At 41.1% G+C, this 16,013-nt stretch overlaps 1 protein-coding gene across 1 annotated transcript in view; it reads right to left on the bottom strand.

The window, feature by feature from the left end:
• Positions 1 to 2,621: 2,621 nt before the first annotated feature.
• The window catches only part of PIEZO2 (piezo type mechanosensitive ion channel component 2), a 321,451-nt gene continuing 308,059 nt past the window's right edge, over positions 2,622 to 16,013 (bottom strand). The window contains exons 46-52 of the mRNA XM_075494355.1: positions 13,510 to 13,698; positions 12,965 to 13,057; positions 11,668 to 11,840; positions 9,580 to 9,696; positions 7,458 to 7,537; positions 5,891 to 6,071; positions 2,622 to 4,979 (exon numbers count right to left, since the gene is read on the bottom strand). Coding sequence (XP_075350470.1) covers positions 4,727 to 4,979; positions 5,891 to 6,071; positions 7,458 to 7,537; positions 9,580 to 9,696; positions 11,668 to 11,840; positions 12,965 to 13,057; positions 13,510 to 13,698 — 1,086 coding nt within the window. The 3' untranslated portion in view covers positions 2,622 to 4,726. The remainder of the gene's footprint in view (positions 4,980 to 5,890; positions 6,072 to 7,457; positions 7,538 to 9,579; positions 9,697 to 11,667; positions 11,841 to 12,964; positions 13,058 to 13,509; positions 13,699 to 16,013) is intronic.

Genomic DNA, 16,013 nt, shown 5'->3' with positions numbered 1-16,013 from the left:
AAATGCATGCATCAGGCTGGTTGTATAAATCACAATGCTGTTAATATGTGGCAACCACAAAGTGATCTGCATTTTGCAAATTTCTCCTTTAGCTTGGCCTCACAGCCATGGTTACCTGCTAGCTAGCTCACTGGGCCAAACTCTGGTGCGTCCGAAGAAGTGCTTGGTGGCCAGGCCACTTCCAGAGTGGTCCTCTGATGAGGGCAGCAGAGCTGAGGGGCTGCAGACCCTGCTTGCTGGACACTTTTAACACACAGTGACTTCCCAAGCAGAAAGGACAAGTTGCCACACTACAAAGCTGCGAGAAGGAAATCCAAATGGATGTGGGGAAAACCTCTGTTCACCTTGAGGGCGGTTAAGCACTGGGACAGACCGGAGGGGTTGTGACATTGCCATCTTTGGAGACTGCCAGACCACAACTGGACAAGTCCCTGGGCAAAGTGATCTTATGTAGAAGTTTTTCCTCTCTAACCGTATGAATGGTCAGAAAACCGTAGGTTCAGGACTCTGACTCTCCATGGGGCAAGGGAGTGGACTATCAGCATAGTTCAGCCCCATAAAGAAACAACTTTGCAATTTCTTTTCACAAAAGCTGTGGGCTAGGTTGGAAAGATGCCTTTTGTGACAATGCCACAGACATGAAATTTGTTATTGCTGACACTGAGTAATAGAATAGAATAGAATAGACTATTTCAGTTGGAAGGGACCTACAACGACCATCTAGTCCAACTGCCTGACCACTTCAGGGCTGACTAAAAGTCAAAGCATGTTGTTAAGGACATTGTCCAAATGCCTCTTAAACACTGACAGGCTTGGGGCATCGGCCACCTCTCCAGGAAGCCTGTTCCAGGGTTTGACCACCCTCTTGGTAAAGAAACGCTTCCTAATATCCAGTCTAAACCTCCCCTGGTGCAGCTTTGAACCTGCAGCTTCTTTGGAAACACTAAAATATCAAGTCCTGTAAGGAAAGTAAAAACACTGATGCTTATGAAACAAAACTGATTTTATTTTAAGGCTGTTCCTTCTTTTCTTACCTAGGCTTATTCCATTGAAGAGCTGCTCCTGTATTAAACAAAACAGGAAGGAGTCCTAAAACCTGGGAAAATAACCACAAGGATCTGTTTCATTTAAGTCTGACCTGGTAACCTTCCAAAAGGCCATTTAACCCCTTCCACCCAATCCAGTCCATTTGTATAGGTAAGGGCTTATGTTATCATCTTGTGAGCCACAATTTCTTGATTACAAGGGTGGAAGAGGGAAAAAAGGACCCTTCTCTGGCAGTACTTAGCTCTGAAAAATTGGACACAGGGGCTTACTAAGGTATGTCTGTAGGTACCAAGTATTTTTTTATAACTATACTGCTGCTTTGGACCCGATGGCTTTATTCTGACATTTTGGAGGTGGTTGTTACAGCAGCCAATACACTGTTTTTGGTAAGCTACAGCGTCTCTGGCAGAATCCTAAAATCATGGCATAATTCAGGTTGTAAGGGACCTCAGGAAGCTTCAGGTCAAACCTCCCACACAAGGCACGGCCAGTTACAACACGTTGCTCAGGGCCTGCCCAGTCAAATTTTGAAAACCTCCAAGGCTGAAGATCCCACAGCTTCTCTGGGCGCTTGCTCCAGTGTTTGACTACCCTCATGGTGAAAACAATCTTCCTTCTATTTAATCAGACTCTCCCTTGTTGCAACTTGTGTCTGTTGCCCCTCGATCTATCATTGTGCAACTCTGCAGAGCTTGGCTCCACCTTTTCTGTACCTTGCCATTAGGTAGCTGCAGACACCAATAAGCTCTCCCCTTGGACTTCTCCTTTTTAAGGCTGAACAAGCCCAGCTCCCTCAGCCCCTCCTTGCACGTCGTGTCCTCCAGCCCTCTGCCTCTCTCCAGTATGTCAGTGTCTTTCTTGCACTGGAAACCCCAAACCTGCATGCAGTTCTCCAGATGTGGTCTCACAAGTGCTGAAGAGAGGGGACTAATAAATTCCCTTGACTTTCAGCTGTGCTTTTATCAATGCAGCCCAGCACGCTGTTGGTTTTCTTTGCCTCAAGGGCACACTGCTGATATATATGTAACTCCCAGCCCCAGCCCTGGCTCCTTGTATTGTAAAGCTGTTCTCTACCCACCTACCTAGTCTGAATTGCTGCATGGGGTTAGTCTGCCTCAGATGCAGGACTTTGCATTTCTCTTAGTTGAACTTCATGAAGTACCTGGCAGCTCATTTCCCCAGCATCTTGAGGTCCGCCTTGAAAGGCAGTCCTGCCCTCCCTGCAACAACTGCCCACCCCATGCCCCAGGAGGGCAGTTGAGACACGTTAGCGCAAACCTCCCCAGACCCAGACTTGGTGTGGTCCACAAACTTGCTGAAAGCGCACTCTGTCCTGTCCTCCAGGTTGTTAATAAAGATATTAGATGCTACTGGCCCCAATATTGATTCCCTAAACAACGCCGCTAGAAACTGGCTGCCTGGTTCGACTTTATCTGGATGGCTGGGCTGAAAGGATGGTCATCAGCAGTACACTTTTCACCTGTTGTACTTAGCTAGCCAGTCCATGTCACCGATTTGACTATAGGTTGTTTTAAAAAAAATAAATAAAAACCCAAGAGAAGAATCCTTTTATTTTCAAAGTTCGATCAATCCATGAAAGAAAGAGCAGCACATTTCTGCAAAGCCCAAATAACTGTACAGCTCATTCTGCAGATAGATTTTTCTCACCAGAAAGGAAGTGCCTGTTAAAGAGAAGAAACCAGGAAGGGAGCCAGGACCAACTATGGCCAGCACGGTTCTGCTGGCTGGTACCTTTAGAAACACATTACACCCTTCACACTTCTCCTTCCAGGGTTGCTCTCCTTAAAATCACTGAACGCCCAGGTGAGGATCCATCTAACCACAAAGGACATTTTAGCATCCCTGTTGGATCCTATGTCAGGGCTGCCCTGTATATTTTGATTTTCATTCACAGGTCCTACGGAAGAAATGGAGCAAAACTCTCCACTGGGGAATGCTGCCTGGCTGTATGAGCAGCCAGCTTTCCATTACACTTCGGAGGAAATCAGGTTGTCTTCCAGTGAGTTCCAGTCACCAAATGATTTTATTGTTACAATATGATGAAGCGATTTTTATTTTGTGCACTTCACGGTGCTCAAAATGTTAGTTTTCACAGTATAGAATGGACGTGACAGCATTTGTCATGGAAGCACTCGGCAGAGTATGTTGCGACTTCATTTAGTTGTGCTGTTTTATGAAGTTCTGCAGTAAAATGTGCCAGCAAATTATGTTGTATTAGATTCTTTCCGGTGATTAACTAATCATTCATATAATAAATAGCAGCTAACTACAAGAAAGAGATTTATTTGTCACAGAGTTAGAAGAATGTCAAACTTTTCCCATTTCATGTAAAAAGGCAGAGGAAAAAATACTTCTAAAATGACTTTGCAACATGTGCTTTATTTTAAGTCATTACTGAATCAAAACTACACAGTATACCCTTTTAACATACCCTACCCACTCAATGATTTTTTTTTCTCAATAATTTTTTTAACATGGAATGAAACCTACATTGCAATTGTAAATTTTCATGCTACAATGTTCTCTAATGAGCTGTTTGTGTCACTAGTAATAGTAATTTAAGAAAAAGGCCATTTTTCAAGCTCATATGTACGTCAATATTTGGGAACTTAAAAAAAACCCGTCTTGGATGTAAAAATGTGACTTGGAATATGTAAACATTTTTGTATTCCTGAAACGCTGGAAGAAGAGTATCAGCTAACAGCAAAACAATTGCCTTAAAACAGCAAAACGGTTGCCTTAAATCATCGAAATGGGAAAAAGCATGTCATGGGGAGCAGAGAGAAGCACACACTATTCAGTCTTTAAAGGGTTATAAGAAATGAAGTAGCTCCTTAGGTCATTGAATTCACTTTCTTTTCTCATCTAATGGAAAGCAGTAACTTTGAAGAGAATGGCCCAGCAGAACACCCCAATAATTCACCATAATTATTCTAGCCATTAGTTAACCTTGACGAAGTGTCAAGTTTCAGTTGCTTTTTTTTTTCCTGAGAAAAGTCATTGATGTTTGGTGGAAATGTCTTCTGTGACTGTACAAATAAAATAAGGCATTTAAAGAGATTGTTACTTGTCTTCTTTTTGCTAACAGAGGCTTGTCCACAGTGTCCTTTGTACATCAAAACCTCTGCTTTTCTACAAATGGGTATGGCTAGAACATCTTCAGTTCCCACTGCGGCCCTGGGTCTTGGGTGTCCTGAAGGCTAGTCAGCGTCCCATTACTGTAGCTTGAAAGTCAGTGATGTACAACGGCATATTGCACAATCCAATCTGTATGGCTCCAGAAAGGGTTAAGAAGGTACGCTGGAGTCATCTGTGGGTTCACTCCTTTCTTTTCTCTTTAAGTTGTAATGATCGTCTGGAAAATTAAATTAGCCAGACAAAGATGCAAACTTTTTGTTGATTAAATTACAAAGCAGTCCCCAGATTGTAGAGGAGTGGCACATTAAAAACAACAAATCATCCAACCTTCTTCACTGTTGATCCTTAATTTGAAAGGCAGCATGGATTCCTAAGGCCGAAGCTTCCAGGACTCCTTCAGTGAAAAATCATTGCTACCTAACTATAAAAGGCTTAGCTCTTAAGAGAATATTGTGCTTTTTTTTTTTTCCTTTAAAATTCAGATGAAATCAACTTGATTCGCAGTGTGACACCAAAGAGATCAATTAGTTTTTTCCCTAGTCCACTTGATCATAGTCTCTGGTGAGCGATACAGGAATATTAGTTTGGCATACAGGTCTTCTTCTAGTTCCAGTTCTCCAGTCTCTCGCACTAAGAAAATGTCAGTACACAACTTCAAGATTCGGTCTACATTGGGTAGCTCCTCAAACATGATGGAGTGAGAGATCCCACTGAAAAATTCACGGACGAACTTCCCTATCACCAGGACAACCGAGGCATATAGTCCCATGATGCTGAAAAGAAAGAAAGGAAAGAGTTCAAATCATGCCTCGAAAAAGGGTCAGCCAAGTGTGAGGGAGCTCATCTACACAGCTAAGTGTAGTCTGTCAGCTGAGTGAACATTAATTTCTAATTAGGATCTTGTTTCTGCTGTGCTGCAGGATGAAGGAAAATAAGGTCTCTTCAAACACCACAGAAATCTGGGAACATAAACAGCTGAGGCTGCTGACTTAAATGGTTTAACCCCAGTCGCTGATGGTCTCACGTCCTGTCTGCTACAGCTTGGAAGTCACAATGGGAAATCTGACAACTGCTGGCTGCTAAAGGCAAATGATCTATCAGGTTTCGTATCTAATATTTTTTAATAAAGTCCTGTACCTGGTGACAGACTCATGTTTACCTGGTGACAGACTAACGTTTACCTATCCTCCCCGATAATCCTCCTATGAGGAGTTCTCCAAAATCATGCCAGAAGGGCCTGTCTCCTGGGAAGACACAGACTCCTGCCTTCCTCTGTCTGTGGAGATGTATTTCATAACTCTTTCACACCCAGGGTGCTGGCTACGAGATTGGGAAGGTCATCAAAACTGGGCAGAGTTTGGGCAGAACTTGACCTGTAGCTAAACTAACATCTTTTGAATGATTTTACTTCAATAGGAAATTGGTGCGAACGGTGCTTCTGCCTTTTTTCCCACTGGAGAGCAGGTATCAAGGGTAATACCATTCCTTACAAATATGAAGCCTTCTATAGATAACATTAATAGACATGAATTTGAAAATCTCACAAAACCCCTTTTCAAAATTTTGTAATGTTCAAACACTACAACAACAAAAAAGAAATAAAACCCCCAAACCAGCAAATAAAGTCACCTCTACTTCTATCTTATCTACATTATTTAAATTTTATGTAAAGATTCCTTCTTACCCATAACCAGCCAAGAATCCAAGGCTTGGTGGACTGACTTTATCACTGAATATGAAGAGTTCAAGACTCTCTTCAGATGTTTTGTATCTTTTTCCAAGCTGATTCAAAACCCACCACTCACGAACTCCCTCATCGGACACATTTTTGACCAGGGAAACTGTAATGTTTTCCCATCTGCAGTCTATTGAAAAAAAGCAATGTTAATATATATACCAAGAATTGTAAAAGTCAAACTGTTTTGAGTCAGATACTTCAAACATCTGCATGATAAAATGACTGAGCAATGTAGGAGTAAATGTTCATTATAACTCTCCTAAAACCCATTTTACATTATTTCTGTACAAAAGCATAATATCTAGACTTCTGTGGTTTTCCTTCTGCAGATCTCATCTGAATGTGCATTAAATAAATAAAATGTTTCATATCACCTACACTTTCTTCTGTACAACTGTCAAATCATTTCAATATTTTCAGGCCAAAGTATCAATGACAGTCAGCGTGTCTGCATTTCAGGCCTGCATTTAACCTGGAGGGATAGTGGACAGCTTCTATATGGCAGAGTGAAACTATCACTGTAAATCATTTATGTCTTGGTATAAAATATGTTATTCTCTTATCTCAAGAAAAGCATACCATCCTACTATGCATACTCATCACACAGACAGGAGGTGAACTCTGGCCCTCCTGATTTTTGGGGAACATGTATTAGCAGTGTATACATTAAAACCCTTTTGAAGAATCTCAGATTAAGAGTTCTTTAGGACAGGACATGACTAATGACACAGAAGTATTCGTAACTTATTGCTACTCATAGAGCTAGGTTCAGCCTCAAGAATTATTTTTCCCAATTAATCTAATCATGCTCACTGAACCTTGAACAGTAACGTACCACATCGTACTATGATGTACTACTAGACCTGAGCACCAAATTTAACCTCTGTTGAGCAAAGTGGTCTTAGATAAAGATTTGTTCCTACTCTTCCAACCCAACAGGTTTTTCACATGTGCGTATGTACACGTGCGTGCACATTTTCTGTATGCCTGTGAGTACCTGTATGCCTGTGAGTACCTGTATGCATTCTGATTGGGTAATAGCACTCCGAAATTCAATGATTTATCTAAACTGAATTCTTTGTAGCCAATAAGGAAGGAATAGCTAAGAAAAGAATCATTCAGTGTCATTATTTAAGCTGAGGAGCTACATTTGCAGACATGCAGCACTACTGACTGGTAAGGTAGCAGGGAGATGCGGAGAAGTGAAACTTGTCATCACTTCTTCAGAAAACAAGGGAAAGCAGTTCCTGAAAGCCGAACTGGAGGAAAGTCTGCTTGGACTTCATCCTTAGAGTCCTTACTGTTAAATACAAAGCTAAAATACATCCAGATGCATTTTCTGCCTTATACTGTGTTACCTCACCTTTCCTCAAGCTTGCAGGCACGAGGCAGAAGCCAGTGTAAGTGCATTTCAGCCTGAGGTGCCCCATAACAGCTCAGTGAATGTGCAAGTGTGAGTGCTGTGTTGCACTTCTTTCAACCATATTCTGTTTTCCATGGTCTGGACACATACCTGTCAATAGCTGCTTTATGGGTTTTGCCAGAGAATCACTAGGAGCCTTGATGTAGTATGGATACACTGTCTCTAATGTTCTGGAAAAAATGAGAAAGCAAATATTTCATATTTTTATACCTCTAAAATAATTTAGAAATAGCTAACAGGGCTATACACAGTTCCCAGTAATTCTTGGCTTAAGCTATGATTTTATAGTGTTCAGATGTCACATCTGAAAGTTAGCTGGATTTATTAACTATGTTCTGTCAGTACTTCAGCAGGGAGCTCCATCCATAATGTCACCATTCACACGCCATGAATCCCACACACCTGGGGCATGTGTGTTTGCAAGGAATGTAGACTTGATATTTTGTTCCCCTTTTTAACAAAGCTGCTTTTATAGTCAGCTATACAAGCAGCTATATAAGCAGCAGAAAGAAAGGCAACACATCACCGGTAGTAAACAAGCTAGAAAAATATGTAGCTAGAAAAATATGTAGTGAGAACAGTTATTACTTCAGAATTGCAAGACGTTTCAATAATAACACCTGAAAAGACTGAGAATTTTTGCCAGAATCTTTCACTGGGAAATATTTTCACAGTTTGTAGGAGGATTTCAAACTTAAAAAGAAAGATGTTTGTAAAAGTTCTTCCATTGGAGTCAAAATTAAATCACCTTAAGTGGGAATAAATTACCAGCATCCAGAGAGAGAGACATTTCATTAAAAGCAGAGATACTGTCCTAACGTTTTCCTCAAATGTCTGAAAAATTCTAGGGATGGGGAGCTCTCAGGGAAGTCCTGTGACACTTTGCTACATTGCATACAGCAGGCTGAGGAAGAACAGAGGTGGCCAACTTAAAATCCCTCCTGATCACTCCAGCGGGCCCAAAAGATAGGTAAGAGCTCAGAAGCTAAGTTGTCCCAGCAGAGGTGGTGGCAGAAAGGTCCTTGCTGAAGTAGTCAAAGGGCTACTAGCTGCCACAACCATTTTTCCTTTATGACAAAGTAAAAAAAGCTTAAATCAACAATATTACTGCAACACAGGCAAATGCAGGTATATCTTCTATGTTACTGCTTGCCTCCTGCAAAGAGAGAATTACGAATGAATTACCTCTTCCCACAAAAGAGCAAAATCTACCCTCCTTGGCACTACATCTCCTTAGGAAATATTCCCGTATCCTCACACAGCAGAAGAGTAAAAGAGGCATAAAATAGTTTCTAAATGCAATGATCAGATGTGCAACAGCAATCTGTTTGGATGTACAAGTGTGTGTGGGTGCAGAAAAATAGCTATGCACAGAAAAGACAAATCTCATTTCCACCTACTAACACATATGAACCTCTCAGAGTTTTCACTATCTCAGTTGGCCTCAGCTTTAACTTTTCAACTCTTGTGGCCACAAATCAGACCAGGTGGCCTTCAGGGATGACGTGTTGGCTTAGCAGTATTTAGAGACCACTGTTGTAAAGTAATCCCCAGTGAGCAGGCAGAAGAGGAAGAGCCAGACTCCTTTCAAATCTGAAAGGAGGCACCACTGCTGTTAATGCTATAAGGCTATATCCATAGAATAATGTTTGATATTCATATGAAGAGCTTGGTCTTTCTGCCTTGTGAATTTCCATTACAGGAAAAGATCTGATGTCAGAAATGACTGCAGATGTTACCCTTTGACCGCAGTGATTTAACACTTCCTTGCCAATCTAATACTATTCAAGAATAACAATGAGAAATACAGTCTGGATGGTTATTTAGAACAAAAAAATCATCAATGCAACATCCTCAGATCAAGTTGAACTGAAGTACCTCAAAGGAGAGTTTAACTGTGAATATACTGTAATGAACTTGTGCTTATCCAATAAATCAAAGAAAACTAACTAATAGCTTCACCATGCTTGTTGGTGGTGTTCCAGTGTTCATGGTCTTCTCAGCCTACATTTATCATAGGAAATAAGCTTTTACCTTTATTGTTACTATTATGTGAGTTCAATGCTGTTGGCCTCTGTGAACAAGGCTCCAAAGTTAACAGAGGGGGATAGATGGGCAGACAAATCATACAGTTGCACAAGCCTGACCTCCATAGGAAATTAGGTTTAAAAAGGGAAAGTCGGCATATAAATAGGCAAAGAAAATAACTTACACCTTTTCCAGTTGCTGTCCAGACATCATTGTAGCAATATCTCTTCTGGTGTTCTCTGGCAGGACAAAGGTAAGTTTATCTGATGCTATTTCGGCTTTGGCACCAAGGGAGAGATTTCTGTTGTAAGTAAAAGGGAAGACACATTGTCAACCCACAATAAGAGCATAACCTAAGCACTTGTTTGCTGAATGCTAGAGCTAGTTGTCTAACTAGTCTAACCGCACTGCCCCTGGCTATCCCAATCTTTGCTAAAGCAAGCATCATGCTACCTGTACCTGAGATGGTGTGTTTTCCCATGGAGGATATGTAGCAGCCTTAAAGGTGTATTTTTCTAACTGACTACGCCTTTGTATGTATTACAGGAAAATGACAACAAATTAATATAATTTTGCTCATGTCATCAGTCAAAACAGAATGGGAAAGGGAGCATGCCTGCTCTGACTTTAGGCAACAGGACCATCTGTGTTACCACACGTTCTGTGCCAGGGCAGCTAAGGATGCTGCAGTCAGCTACAGCTTCCCAAAACCCCACCTCAGGCCAGCAGAAATGTGTGGCTAACAGGCTGATAGGACCCGCATGCCTCCCCCCAGTTTTCATGCCAGCTGCAGAACACAGCTGGGGCAGGATCAGCTTTCGCACAACGCCTTGTGCCATGCCCTGCGGTCGGGATGCAGCAGCTGGGTGAGGCAGCTCCTGGGCTGCTGGGGGCTGCAGAGAAACATCCCCGGCAGATGATGTGCAAAGGCAGAAAGCCTTTGCTTTCTGAGTGACACAAAAGGCTCCTGAGTGACACAAAAGGCTCAGCTTACAGCTGCTTGTGGTCTCCTGGCCTAGATGTAAGACAGCAGTTTGCCTTTACGGAGAAAAAGTGGAAGGTCACTGTGGTAAGTCTTTACCACTTTCAGGCAGGCATGGTCACGATGTAATCCACAGGATATAATTTGGGGGTGAAAAAGGTCTCTTTCAACTAGTGTATGAATGTTTGTAGTTATGCAAGCATAGGGGCAAACTGAGTAGCAGTATTAAAAATTAATATAAGGTTCAGAAATGATGGAGTGATGTAATTCACTAGCTAATACTGTATGATTCCAGGAAAATAAGGGAGGTCAAATAAAGTTGAATTAAGGGTGCAGATTCATTACAAGCCTATTTTTGACTGTGGAAGGACTGACCCAGCATGTTCAGAGCTCCCACAGTGATTCAACTGACCTGCTTCTTGTGCACAGTCTTTTGCTGAGGATTACTATAACAATCCAGCATCTACTTCCAACAAAACAGGTAGATATTGGGGCTGCAAAGGTACTTAATTTCCATGGAGTGATGATTTAACTTCAATTTAATCCAGCAGTCTGCAGGGATCCCAGCTGGCAGACAGTAGCCAACAAACCACCTCGGTGACTGGGTGTGCTCTAGCCTGCATGCAACTACTTTATATTCTAGGCTGCTTCTTGCAAAAACTTCATTGTAAAGTTAATAGTTCACCGAGGCCAAAGGAACCACAAGTAAAGAGGCAAAGGTCTCGACAAAATGGATCTGTGCCATTGTTATGCTATTTGTATAACAAAGTCTCTGAGTATACGTGTATTTAAAAATAGTTTGTGGCAGTTCCAGACTCCCTTAATAAGAGGACCAGGCACTTCTGTTTGTATTTCCTCATAGTTTTTCTGCCTTAACTAGGTCTAAGTATTCAGTTCCCATAAATGCTAACAAGGTTGTTGTTCGGGGCAGTTTATTTGAACATCTCCGCCTAAAATCGTCTAAAATTTTCTTACTTTTCCCTCCTTCCCCTCAAATCCCATTGAAAACTCCAAAGTCACATTGAAAACTCCACCCTGCCTTTTTAAATAATGTACTTGGAAGTGGCTCCACTTCTCTTTTTATTTTTTGAGAACTGCAGGCAACAAATGTTTTTCCTGGGTAACAAAGGTCACTTCTCTCTGTCTCTCTCCCTCCCACTTTCAGATTTTTTTTCTCTGCAGTACAATAGAATTTGCTGAAAAACTAAACCAAAAATGCAGCATGAAACTGTTCTGCTGAGAAACACTTGGAAAATGATCCATCAACCTCATACCAGCTATGTTAATTACCTTTGAATGCTCCATGAAAGAACTACAGTGAACTCAGCTGAAAAATCCAGCAGTCCCTGTATCATTTTCTCTCTGCTGGGAGGGCTGATGGTCCATAAAGAGTTTGAATTTCCCTCTAGATGTGCTAGAGTTATATCTTCTTTTCCATAGCCCTCTAGAAACTGCAAAGCAGCCTGTAGGTGCAGAAGAGGAAAAGAAAATTTCAGTGCGGTGATACTCACAAGACACAGAGCCACATTTCCCAGTCAGGCAGAACTGTAAATGTTTGATTAATTGTAAGTGCAGTGGTTTGCACTGATTGTTTTCCTCGGGTACCAACTGGGGCTTTAGATGGGAAGGGGAATAAACAAAGTACAGCCGAGCTAAGAAGGCAAAACAAAAATGGCCCTGCTGGTTTGAAGAATGATGGCCACGTAGGCCAAAGTGAGTCTGAAAGTTCATCAGGTAAACTCTGTAGAGTCTATTTAAACTTAAGTTAAAATATTACTCTGTCTTTTGTTAAGCATCTTTCTGCATAGAAAGATGTCTGCAAAGGATAAGGCAACTTGAAACTGGCAACTTGCAAAGTGGATTAAGATTACAATATTACTGCTATAATACATGGCTATTTGGTAGGATCTAATAGAAAAAAAAAGTTAATTCTTGAATGGGCTAGAAGCAAGCACTTCTATTAAAGTTATATCTGATCAAACCCCAGTTACTTTAGTAATGCAACAGCTTCTACTAATTACTAGTCTTTTTCCTGTAGAAACTTGTGATAACTTTGTGCATGTTGCACCATGAAATAGTGAGACGATGTTTAAATGTTTATGTTCTCACATTTCAATGTAAAAACTTTTCTAGGCCATACACACTTTCTTTTGACAGCACCACATCTCCTCACTGGGAGGTGGAAGCTGTGTGTGCTATAGGAAGGAGCACGGGGCTTAAAAGTGCCAGCACTGTTGTGTCCCCACAGCACGTTTGTTTTGGCAGTACACCAACAGCATCACGTCTCCTGAAGGTTTGTGTCATTTAGGAGGTTTCTATTCAGGCGAAAGCACAACTAGGGTTTCTGTCTTCCATGATTTTGTGCAAAGATGTCTTGATTAATGTTAACTTGTCTTACCATAACCCAGTGCTGTCCTGACATATGATCTGTCCGAACCTTTACTCGTGCAAACCCTCTTTATGGAAACATCTTCCAAATGATGGCAGTGCTGCTGACCACTTATAACTACACAACAAAACTCACAAAAGGCCTCCATGGAAACACGCACACATTTTTAAATAACGAGGTAATCTACATTTCACTTACAGTGTTACCCCTATAGCTTCCCAGAAACGCATTGAAATCAGTCTGATTCAAATCCTTGAGCTGACTCTGTTGAGCACTCATTGTAAAAATAGGCTGGGAAACAAAAGAACACACACTTGTCACATTTACTTCACATCAGCTGCTACATACACGGTACAGCATCCTGCCTATCACAACCCAAGACAATTATGGCACTCAATTCAACAGGAGAACGTTATGATCTTACTCCATTGAGAAGCAAGCTACCTCCAATTATGTTATATTTACCATGTGGACCTGTAGGCAGTTACCTGAATGGACCTGATGTAGGATAATTTATTCAGATTCCACTGCCAGCAGGTTCTGGTTTTAACTTGCAAATGAAGATAATATTTTACATCAGTGAAAAACTAACGTGGTTTTAAACCCAAAAGGGATCATTTGTGGGAGCTTGCCTGATCTCTTGCATAAGGCAGGAGAGTTCCATTCAATGAAGGGAATAAGAAATAGCACAAGGAAATACAGTGCAAAAACAGAGTTTGCCTTTAGTCTTTCTTCTTTTTTACCTGATAACCTCCTAGAGTTATTGTGATTGATACATCTAGAGGCTTGTTGGTGATGCCTGCAACAGATTTGATTAAAGACATGAAGAGCAGTGGGAACCAGACAATACAAATCAGCAAGACGATAATCATGCCACCCATTCCATACTTCACAACTTTCTTTTTCTTCTGGCCTCTTGGTTGGGGATATCTCTGCAAAAGCAAACAGCAACATGGTAATGTCTCTTCTGTCAGAGGTACACTTGGTATGATTTGATGGGTGAATATATAATGATCTTAAGGCTTCCCATCTTCTGTGGTAATTTGCTACCCATTGTCAGGCTAGTTATTTTGAGATTTTTAGCCAAACCTGTGCAAACACTGAATTTCTGGTGACAACAGAGAAAAGTGCCAAATGAAACCATGTCAAGTGTGTGTCTGGTGTGAAAAACATTGTAAAACTCCGTGGTTTTGATTCTTCACAACCATAAAGAAGGGAAAAATTGGGTAGGGCAATTTGAATTTTTTGTCTGAACGAGTGCAAGCATGAACTCACAGGAACCAAACGTAAAATAATAGCAGCAACAGTGATACAACAATTTGTTCAAAAAACTGATATTGGGAGTGACCCACTTTCTTGTATTTGTCCTTCCAAAAAGTTTTACCTCAAAGCTTCTTAAGGCAGAATTCCTCTCATAGAGCTTGAAATGCTGCAAACTGTTTTTCAGGGGAAAAAAAATAAATTTGTTTGCCAGCAACTGACATGTACAATCAGTAGGATTGTCTGATGTTGCGCTACCTCCACATTCATTTCACACCTCACATACAGTATTTCTAAGCGTTGTTCACAGGCTTGAGCCAATCTGTTCCTAGTGAATCCCACACCAACTGCATTTAAATAATGTTTAAAGTTTTTTTGCTGTTCTTAAAGTCTTGACACTGCTGATGTAACATCCTTCCCTTTCTTAGCTGCTAAGACCAAAAGTGACTTTGCTTTTATCCTCTCTGTTCAAAGCAGATCACACGGCACGTCTGTTCTTCCTTGTCCATAATTCCTGCCCTGTTATTGGCCTCATGATTGAATACTTTAATAGCTTCACCATCCTGTAAAATGCCTTACCATCACTGTAATTTATTTTGGTGTATTCTCTTATAGGATTTAACTCCGCACAGTGTTGTAGGATCCTGTCTTTCACACCCTGCATACTGCATGTGCAAAATAAAGATGCCTTGTATTGCACTGCACCTCAAACACACGCCAAGAATCTGGCTTTCAGGAAATTGTTCTTGCTTTACAACATGAATCCATAAAGCCCTAGGAGAATATTAAATTTGTAATACAATGCTATATTTAAAACAAATTAGTTACGTTTCAAAAGCAGTGTATCATGTCGTTTGTCTTGCACTACAGAATACTGTTTTCATTAAAATATCATATCAAGATCACCAGGGGTATATTAATTGTCTGTATAAGATTAGTTCAGGCACCTTTAATGATGTTACAGAACAACTCAGAGAGCCTCTAGCAGTCAAAGTACTTAGGCATACCACTCAATGTGAGAGAGAGACAGAGAGAATCAAAGTACCTTGAACTACACTCATAAAATCATGGGTTGTTATTTCCCTACATGGCATTAGCACACGCATGCTAGCTTAGATGTGGAAATCTTCCCACATCAGCTCTGTGCTACATATAGTGCAGAGTGATCCTGTCATAGTGTAAAAAAATGCAGTGAGATGGACAGTCAAAGTAGAAGTGGACTATTATTTCTCTGACTCCTGAAGCCTCTGATGACACTCCATTCATGGCAGAAATGGAAGCCATACAGAAAACGCCTATATACAAGATTTGTGTGCACTTCACCTCTGAGTTAATCTAAGTGACATACTTGGAAAGTAATTGCCATTAAGAGGCAGGATTATAATAGAAGTAGAAATACGTCAGTAACACTTAAAAATACAGCCATTTCATTGCAGACGTACAATTTCTGACTGGTTGGGTCACTCTTAAAAGAATGCTTAATTTCTTTTTCAAATTGGCAAAATAAGCAAGCATATGGTTGCAATCTTTATAGCGGTTATAAGGAATCCAGAATTTGCAAGTTTAATTTGAACTGAAGCTTAAATGATTTAAAGAGGCTGAAATTTCAGTCAGACAAATGGTGGGTTTATCTGGCCTGCAGTTCAGTTCTGGATGTGCGGGGACTTTCCCGAGATAAAGGAGCCAGCTGCGTTCCCTCTGCGGTTACACGAACCAGCTGTCCCTGGGACCTACACCGTGGAGGCACGAGCTCTTCCTTCTGCTGACCTTTCTCTTCAGCTACGGTTTCCCTGCTACTGCGGGTTACTCATTTAGTTGTTATGGACAAAGTGAGCCTGTGTCAATACCAGGACTTTCAACCCCAGCCCTGAAACTCAGGCATGCAATTAAGCTAGCAGGCGCATGCTTGTGGAGTTCGTGTTAACGGTGGAAAAATCAGCTAGGCACAAAAGAGAAGTCATTTGAAATTTCACTTGTGGTGACTGCC

The sequence above is a fragment of the Mycteria americana genome, chromosome 2 (assembly GCF_035582795.1).
Source record: "Mycteria americana isolate JAX WOST 10 ecotype Jacksonville Zoo and Gardens chromosome 2, USCA_MyAme_1.0, whole genome shotgun sequence".
Taxonomy (NCBI): Eukaryota; Metazoa; Chordata; class Aves; order Ciconiiformes; family Ciconiidae; genus Mycteria; species Mycteria americana.
Note: the sequence above shows the minus strand (reverse complement) of the source record. Positions and strands in the feature narration are given on the sequence as shown.